The 10073-nt window shown below is 36.1% G+C and overlaps 1 protein-coding gene across 1 annotated transcript; it reads left to right on the forward strand.

Moving 5' to 3' along the window:
* The first annotated feature begins 4729 nt into the window (after positions 1–4729).
* tmem74b (transmembrane protein 74B) lies at positions 4730–7395 on the forward strand. The gene has a single exon (XM_053636365.1). The coding sequence runs from the start codon at positions 5516–5518 to the stop codon at positions 6179–6181; it is 666 nt and encodes a 221-aa protein (XP_053492340.1). The 5' UTR covers positions 4730–5515; the 3' UTR covers positions 6182–7395.
* Positions 7396–10073: the final 2678 nt, after the last annotated feature.

Consider the following 10073-nt stretch of genomic DNA (forward strand, 5'->3'; position numbering starts at 1 on the left):
TATAGCGTTATTGGCCCGTATCAGCGTTTATCAGCACTTACCAGCGATGATCAGTGTTTGTTGCCTATATCAGCATTAACCAGCGTTTATCAGCCATTATCAGTGTTTATGAACCATTATATGCGTTTTACAGGCCGTTATCGTGTATGGTAAGTGTACCCATTAAGCCCACCAAAATCTATTTTTAGGTGTTTTTCATAGATAGTGACTACGTTTACATGCACAGCAGTAATCTAATTATTGACCTTAATCTGAGTAAGATAATAATGTGATTAAGGTGTTTACATGAGTCGTTTTTAGAATACTCCTGTCATGTTCCCGTTTTACATGTTTTAGAACATAATTAGATTAACAGCCCGCGTCATTACGTCACCGCGCCACACCGTCTGACGTCCCTCCAGAATTTCATGCATCAACATACAGTTCGTCTTCGTTATGGTACCGTATACAGTTTTGGGTGTGTTTTATTTATTTTTTTTACGAACGCTTTAAGTGCAGTTAATTATTTGTCATGCTCTGCGTGCAAATAAACAACTGCTTGAAGCCGTTGGCTGCGTCCCAAATCGCGTAGTTACCGTCTATATAGTAGCCGAGATGCATGTATTTTTCCCCACTACAGGCCTATAGTAGGAAAGTATGCGATTTGGGACACAGCCGAACTCTCTTGTTCGCCGTAAAACGTAAAACTGCCATGTGTGATCGTGTCCTGTCGCAAAATGCGGTGAAAACTCCCACACAACGTTCATAATGTGATTAAGGTGTTTACATGTCACTACTACATGTCCATAATGGGACTAAAACAGGAGTACTCCACCTGTCTTAATTAGATTATTGCTTACTTTGATTATGACCTTAATTAGATTAAGGTAAGTAAAAATTGCTGTTTACATGGTAGTTTCTTAATTAGAGTATGGTCTTAATCAGATTAAGAGTGGATTATTGTTGTCCATGTAAACTCAGCTATTGACATGGTTTATAAGAGAACTCATTTGTTAAAATGCAAGATTTATCTCTCATTTGAAAATGTATTAATTAGTTGATGTATATTTTAGAATATAAAATTTAGATGTTTTATGAATAAAGTCAGAAGTCTGGCATGGGCTTCATTGGTACTTTGGCACCATTTAAGCCTGCATGTGTTCCAAAGAAGCCCACATCATGATTATTTCACATAATATAAAAATTTATTGATTTTAAAGAAGTAAAACATCAATATATTTATTCAGTGATGGGGAAGTATTAAATAAATTCCTTTTACTAATGTTTGCTAGTGTTAAGCACCTGTACCAATAACATTCAACATGAAAAACATACAGCATGCAAAGCAGAACACTTCATGAACAAAGAATGCAACCGTTTGCAATAATTACTGTTTTGTTACTGCGCTGATTTAATTGATTTTAAGTTTCTGTTTGTAGAGGTTCTCCACTTCATTGAGGTTTGTCAGGTAAAAAGGGCCAGCACCCTCCAGGTTTGCCCTGCAAAGGATAAACCTGCGCTCAACATCTTCAATATTCTCCCGTAAATGGTGATGGTAAGTGTTGTTTGGGCCTCTGTCAAGGAACTTCATTACATATGATGTCTCTCCATTCAGTGGGGAGGATTCATTTTCTCGCTGAAAACAAATGATACATTAGCAGACATCTATTATATAATGCTGCTACACAGTGTGTATTTTGTAGGTCTATCTAAAATATAGTTGTAAATTAAGGTAAAAGGTTAGTAAGGTAAAAGCACACAAAGAATTGTCAAACACTTTCTCTCATAAAATTTATCAAAGTTTGTAATTATAGGGATTCCTCATTGAAACACACAAGGTGGGCTTAAATGGTTCCACAGTGAATAATGTTGAAAAAAGACAATGTTTTCCTTTAAAAATGTAAGATATGTTTACAAAGACATGCATGGAGCTTAAATATACTGTGGACTAAGCATCATAGTAATTTTCATTGTGCTCACATTTAAGAAATGTTAAGTTTTTTTCATTCAAGCTTAGCTTGTGTTGGCTATAGTTTGCATGTGTTTTGTGCACCATTTAAGCCCATCTTTAAAGAAGAGAAGAAAAAAAAAGGTAAATTTATGAAAATAATCTGCTCTACAAAACAATTTATGATGTATTTATTTGTAAATTAATGTAAAATGAATCATACAACATTTAGTGTTTGTAGTTCCATGCTTAATTCTTTGGCAGTCTATCTTTCAGTAAGGCTTGGTTCAAATGGTTTAACCTTGAGATTAGCTTTGTGCACAAGCTAATAAGTCATCTTTCCTTTTAAAGGAAAGGTTTTCAGGTGTGTGAGGTCCCCTGAGAGAGCATGCACATTGGTGGGACTAATTCAACATTGCCAAATGTGATTGGTATGCAATAAAAAATGTCAGGGAAGTAACAAATCACTGGCCTGGTTAAAATAATGATCAGCATAAAATATGATTTTCTCTTATTTTTTATTTGACTTCAGAGTTGAAAGTGGGCTTAAAGGGTACATGGGCTTAATGGGTACACTTGCCCTATATCAGCATTTATCTGCAATTACCAACGTTTGTCAGCCATTATCAGCATTTGCGATCCATGGTCAGTGTTTGAATCAGTATTTATCAAGATTTACCAGCCATAATCAGGGTTTAAGAGCGTTTATTGATGTATGCTGACTTTTGTTAGTGTTTGTCAGCCATTAAGGCATTTGTTAGCGATAATCAATGTTTGCCAGGCTTTATAGACATTTACCAGCATTTAGCAGTGTTTAGTAGCTGTTATCATCGTTTACAGGCCATAATGAGTGTTTATCCGCCATTATCAGCATTTACTGACCGTTATCATGTTTATCAGCAATTATTAGTCATGGTTTGGCAGTTTAGAAAGCATGGCTGACAGGCTGTGCGCACAGGCATCAATCAGCGTGCAGACATGGTTTCATGGCTGAACTAGACATGTATATGTTTCCATTGACATGGAAAATATATGTACCTGTATTGTCTCCTGTTTGTATATTTTTATATAAAATTTCACATTATTAGTGCATGTAATCATATAAAATTAACTGTGAATTTTGCTTTATAATTTTGCTATTGTATGTGTGGCTTCACTCTGTGATGTGTTTACAAAATAGTTTATTTACAGAATCCTCTGATTAGTAATTTTCTTTGGGGCTCTGCTTGGGTCTAAACCAGACAGACATTGATAAATTGTAAACTTTCATTAATTGTTAAATTTTTTGTTTGGCTGTTGCTTCCACATGTGTACTTTCTAACATGCTACTACACAAATAAAAGTACCACATTGGAACATGGGAGAGCTATGTAAATTATATTAAGTATTGTTCAAGCACTAGTGTCTAAGTTATAACCCTCACACAATACTGTACATGTAATACTGTAAGGGTCATTCCATATAATTTCAACCAGAGGTGGTTGCACCATGATCTCAGAATTTGCTAAAGCATTTAGTAAAAATCTGAAAACTCTCAAATATTGTAGTGAAATGACCATTGGTTTTTAAAATGTAATCCATAGAAAATGACGTTAATTTTTTAACAAATTAATCTTTTTCCACTTTTTTGTGGCTTCAATTTAAATAATCATACAAAGCTGTGGTCTTGTAATTTTTTCTGGTCAGAGTGTACTTCTCAGGTAGTCCAGCTCATAGCAAGCCTGTATATTGCTTATTTTTCAACATGTCCAAAATGCAATATTTGCACAAAAAAGTCTTTCTGAAGTACTTTTCAGATGCTCTGTGAGTTCCTAGATTGCACCACAGACTAGTTAGCAGTAAAATTGTCTGCTACTTAGAACTATTGTTTAACCAATGTCACAAGGATTTGGGGATTTCTCAATCCTGTTTCTAGGCCTATAAAAGCCTGTAAAAATTGTGACCCCAAAAGACCCAATTGTGTTATCATCTTGTCTAGTGCAGTGATTCCCAAACTTTTTACAGTGGTGTACCCCCCCCCCCCCCCAAGGCATTTAATATCCTTTTGCGTACCCCCTCTCTCAAACTGTGTTGTCTGACGATGGCATCCTTTGTATTGTTTTTTTTTTTTTTGGCCTTTTCCCCAAGCATTAAAGCAGCTATATCATGTATGGGGGTTGCCTGTCTGAGCCACACTGCAACTCCCCATGTAGGATGCTTCCAGACCCTTGCTATTTAGGGTTTCCTACACTGTTATTAAAGCCTTATTGCTCCTGAGTTGTCTTAAATGTCTTTCAAAAAGCTCTCGAGGTTTATTTAGCAAAAAGTAAGTAGCATTCTTTGTTTCTAAATATCTGTGCAGAAATGCTGGTTTCATGCAGTTATGAAAGAGTACGTTTGCACATATACACACTGTGGCTGGGGATTTTCTTCACTGTCAGCGTATGTAAAGCCCAAAGAAATATATCATCATATTTTCTCATCATTCTCATCATATTTGCGCCTCTTTGTTTTTTCTGCGAATTTAAATAAATTTTAAATTCACTGATATGTTGGCAGGCCAAAAAGATTTATTAAAAGCATGAACATTTGAATAATTATTAGTGATATGAGGCTACATTTAGCTGACAGGACACGGGCTGAATGGTGATGCATGGTGGCCCATTAGGAGGTAGTTTATAACACTGCAATGCATTAGCGTCATTAAAAAATAACTGGCTATCACAAACATTACATGGAGCATAACATTAGCTGGTTTCACGGCCACAATGCCAGCTGCCTCAAACAAACATAATATTGGACCGTCTTTCAGGTGCTTCGCCAAATTCCAGGTGTTTCCTCACTTTGTCTGAAATGAACGATAGCATCGGTTGCACACGATTTGCATTGATGATGCATCTCAGACTGTGTGACTGAGTACATCCCACTGATATTCATATGAGAAATATGGTTGTTGAATCTAAAGTTGTTGGCTTTCTGTCATCACAATGACAATACTTTCATTTCATAACAATTACACAAGTTGCTTCCCTAGTGATGCACAATGAGGTTTTCATAGTGCTCTACATAGGTTTCCAGTGACATAAGTGGCAGGTTAATATTGGTACAAAAAGTGTTGCATTGTATCATTTTCAGTAATTTGATACTTTTACAATACCAGGTAAAAGTGTTCTGTTGTACCATTTCAGGGGCAGACAAATCACCCAGCTGTCATCCATGCACACTAATTAATCCACCTAGTAAAAACCTGTGCTGCAGTCATCCAGATTCAGAACCATGTACTAGGTTTTTTAGTTTTATTTAATTTTTTTCCTTTTTTGGTTCTTCAACTTACTTGTCCACTGAACAACTACAAAAAAAAAAAAAAAAAAAAACCCAAACGTAATAGCCTGGCCACGAAAACTGTTCATTCCGGGCACCCAGGCTAATCATGTGTCCACCCCTGGATTTTTTAGTAATTTGATTTTTCAATACCAGTATGCTGTGCAATCATAAACTGTATAACTTGTGTTGCTTTTTATTGTGCTGCATAAATAATTTCACTTCTTGTTTCCAGCCACAACAAAAAGCCCTTTGTTTAATCATCATGAGCATACAAACTGAGTGTGGATGGAGTGTGTGAATTGTGTGGAGCTCCATGAGCTCAGGCCCTCGAGACATGGCATCGAAAACACTTCCTTCTGTGATGAGGAAGAGGAAGCCCGTATATGTGTTGTTAATTCCAGAACAGAACCGAGTCGGCATTTTCCCTCTCACAGTGGAGTTGGAATTAATCCTCAGATTCTTCAAGGAGATGTTCACTCAGACGAAGAACAAGGACCAGTGTATGAAGAATGTTCTGTGGATTACAGCTTCATGCTGGCATTGGTATTCCTTGTCAGTGGAATTGCTTTAGTCATCATTGCCTACTCCATACCAAGGGCGGCTCGAATCAGTCCAGACCAGGTTACAGCACGCCAGATGGAAAAGTTGGAGATGTACTACGCACAGCTCGGTGCTCACCTTGATAAGTGCATCATTGCTGGACTTGGCTTACTTACTCTGGGTGGGATGCTCTTGTCCATTCTGTTAATGGTTTCTATATGCAAAGGTGGGCTTTATCACCGCAGAAGTTTCACCACCTTAAGGAGACCTATGAAGTCGTATGGCTCCATAAACATGACGATGGGACAGTTAGCGTCTGGAAGAGAACCTATCGTGGAGTGTGATTCAAGCACAGACACTCATGATGCACTGAGTGCTGAAGGAATACAACATCTAAGACAAACTCAGTAGCACAAGCTTACAGTGCCTGCCTCTCAAATAGCCCAAATGCCTCCTTACTTCCTATAGACTGTAAGTACACTATGAACATATACATGAAGAGACACTTTATGATATAAAAGGTACCAAATATTGGCTTCTGCATTCTACATAGTGATTGGTTTAAGGCACTTTTGAATCTTAGCTGGAACAATATAACATCACCCTGGAAGAGAATACAAGAACACTGAATAAATGAAACAGCTCAGGAGTTCCAGGATAATGATAAATGAATATTGGTATGTAGATGTCTTCAGGGCAGGATTAGTATCAAATATGTGAAGTTTGGTGAAGATTGAATATTGTCTGAGTTAGTGTAAAACATGCCAGTCCATGTTGGCAGCAGGTGGCGTATACCAGGAGATTAGTTTTTCCCTTCTTCTAAGACACAAAATTCAGCATATGAAAGTCTTAAAGTAATTAGTAAATAATTTGAAATAGTTTTGTTAAATTCGATACAAGGCTAAACTCTGCATTGCTGTGGTCCTAAAAGACAGCAGTCTGATACTCCTTGCTTACAACATTTCCTGAAACCATTATATTCTATGGATTATACGTGTGAATTAGGATAGACATGCTTATTTATTATTTCTGGGGTTTCAATTGTTGTAGTGAAGCCTTTAATATATAGAGCAGTGCATATGAATGTAACCAGTTGGCGCTTTTGCATTATATAGTGTCCTATACACAGATTTTATATGTAGGAAATACATAAATGACTTGAAAACATAGTATATTCTATAAAGCTATTATCACAAAAGTCACAATATCCACACTTATTATACAAGCAGGGTTTTCCCTACCATAGAAAGGCTAGCAATGCCTGTGTTTTTGCCAAGCGCCTTAAGCAGAATGAAAGTAAAATGGCATTTAGGCGACATATCAGAATGGATGTTAAAACAACGTGAGAGTTCTATGCACTGACAAAATAAATATATAAAAACGGAGAGGTGGCTTGATCTCAAACGGAAAGGTAAGCTGGCAAAAGGAATAAGCAATCGGTGTTGGGACAAACATTTGTGTAATTGGTGTGTGACAGATGTTCATCACCAAGCTAATCAAACAACTGATTGGATATTTCTCTGTACTGTCACCTTGGGATGGTAGTTACAATTATCGACTAAGCAAGTTGCAAACCATCAATAAGGTAAACTTCATCAAAGGATAAGTGAAGGAGTAATTCTTGTGTATGCGATAGCAATATTGCACTAGTGATAGCAGAGATAGCATAGCAAAAGATATAACTAATGTTATAAATACAACTAAAATTGCTAACCTAGCTAACTTGCATAGATACTCATGTACTGAATTAAGTTATGTTAGCCTGCAAAGCTAGTTAGTTGACGTTAGATAAAAATAGACTGAACTAACGTTGGTATCTTATGTGGCTTGGTAGCTTAGGGTGACCATATTCCAAAAAGAGGACACCCCCCCCCCCCCCCCCTTAGGGGCTACAAACTTTAATACACTGAAAAAGACACACTATTAGCATTGCATTCACATAAATGTGTATATATAAATAAAACTGGTTTCACTCTGCCCATGTTTTATATTTTTTTCCGTACATTCTTTTGAATGTCCATGGAATAAAATAAAATATTACATGCCACGGGTGTACCTTCTGCCATCATTTACACATTTGAATGTACATGTAAAACGAAGCAATGTGATAACATGAAATCAAAAATGACCTTATATGGTCATGGGCATTGTTTCGATTCAGGACAGCTGTCATTTGCTGCTATAGTCGAGCAACTATTTGATTCCGTACACAACAGCGCTTCGCCTTCACGCATTCACAGAGAGTAGGCTAATGGTTGAGTGGCAGGAATTTATCCAATGGTTGTTGCAAGCCTTTTGTAATCGACCAATTGGTGTGCGAGAAGGCAGCAATTACAGAGAGGAGTTAAAGCAGTGCAAATCTACACAAACACGATGCAGTATTAGACCATAAGCACATAATAAAAACTAGAAACTAAAGCCAAATCCTGTACATTTACTCAAATTTAGAAATCCTGGCCAGATGCTTTTTTAAGGTCTGAAAAAGAGGACGTATGGTCACTCTGTGGTAGCTAAACAAAGTTAGAGATGGTTTCAGTAGAGTGTTTTTCTTTGAGGTGATATGTCAGACGCATTACTTCTGTGGTAACTAAATTAGGCTTTGTAAACTGTGAAGATTATTTTTGTTATCTACAATGATCCGTCTGGGCATCTTTTTAAAGTGAAACTTTCCACCTAAAACTCCTCCCTTGTCCTTATCTATTCTTTAGCTAGGATGGTTTGGTGGTGCACATTGTCCCAAGTCATAGGTCAAATGACACAGGAAGTATGTAAAAAAAAAAAAAAAAAACCTGAGCTGCGTTAATTGCGTACATTTTTTAATGTGTTAAATATTTCTAATTAATCGCAAAAATTAACATGAATTTTGACAGCACTAAAAATTATATTATGATAACAATCAGACTATTGCATTCACAAATTATTTGGCAGGCACTGATAAACTTATTGAATTATTTAATTTTATTTTTAAGTTAATGTTGTGTTGCCTGTTATCAACAAAGCACCAGTAATATTCTCTATCAGAGCTCCAGTGTTCATTTATCATGGTAGGCTATTATCATTTACCCGCCCCATACATCACGTAAAAGACTGTGGTTGGTCGCTTTACATGTCCATCAGATGGTCTCTTCCTATCCATGAGAGCTACACTGAGGCTCTTAATGCTTGTGAAGCAAGCAGGCACCGCAGTTATGCAAAGAAGAGGACCGTTATTACTAGACAAAATACATAACAATTGGTCGCACTACATTGCTGCTCGATTGAAAAAATAACCTGTTTCTGGAAAAGCTACACTTTTATTAAAGTAAAATAAGTTGTAACATATTTTGCCATAACTTGTATCATTGCCATAACATTTCGTTGAAACATCATTTAAAAAGTGATGCATATTTTAATGGGTCCACATATATTTTCATTAAATCTCAAGCATGTTACTTGTTGAAATGAATAGACTTTAAGTACAATAAGTGTTGCCAGCTTTCCTTCACAAATATGGTAAGGATATTATGGTCAACAATATGAAAAAAACAAACAAGAAAAAAAAACAACCACCACAGGATCCCAGATAGCACCCTCTGAAAACCTAGGGAAAACCTTGTACAAGTTTACTATACATATAGAACAATACGTTCTGAAAATAATATAGTTATGACCAGCTTTAGAATAGCGATAATTGTAACTACTTGACATTATAGAGATTTAAATAAGGGAGAAATAGCCAGTTATGTTTGGCAACAGGGGATATATATAATAATTATGACCAGACAGGGCTATTTTACTTAGCACACAAAATATAGAGATATTTTAACTAGGGCAAGAGCATTTTTTTTATTATTCTGTCCAAGATGGTTTCTATTTTTTAGCACTACATCAAGGTCATGTTCAGTATAAGAAGAATGGCATGAAAGCAGTTGTTATAATGAAGTTGCATATTAAAAACATTATATGATTATCTGATACACTGAGAAGTGATTTGCTCAATTTAAAAGAATGATCATATTTACAATATGGTGCTGTAAGTGTAGAAGAAAGTAGGCACAAAAATGGTACAATCTATAGAGGTAGAAATTAAGAGAATATATAGTTGATGTATAGATTCAATGAAACAGCAAGTCTAGGTTGTAGTTTATAATCATGGTCAAGGTTTAAGAAGCACAGGATTGTCCAAGGACATCTCTGATCAGACGAAGTCTCTTTTTCAGGTGCTTGAATTGATAAACTGATGAATATGAAATCAAACCAGCAAAACAAAAAATCACTCTTGAAATAACAGCAAAACTTCTTTAATGTTCAAAAAATAAACATT

The sequence above is a fragment of the Ictalurus furcatus genome, chromosome 11 (assembly GCF_023375685.1).
Source record: "Ictalurus furcatus strain D&B chromosome 11, Billie_1.0, whole genome shotgun sequence".
NCBI lineage: Eukaryota > Metazoa > Chordata > Actinopteri > Siluriformes > Ictaluridae > Ictalurus > Ictalurus furcatus.

What these genes read in the sequence shown, in the direction of transcription:
- tmem74b (XM_053636365.1), top strand. Translation starts at nt 5,516, where the DNA reads ATGGAGTGTGTGAATTGTGTGGAGCTCCATGAGCTCAGGCCCTCGAGA.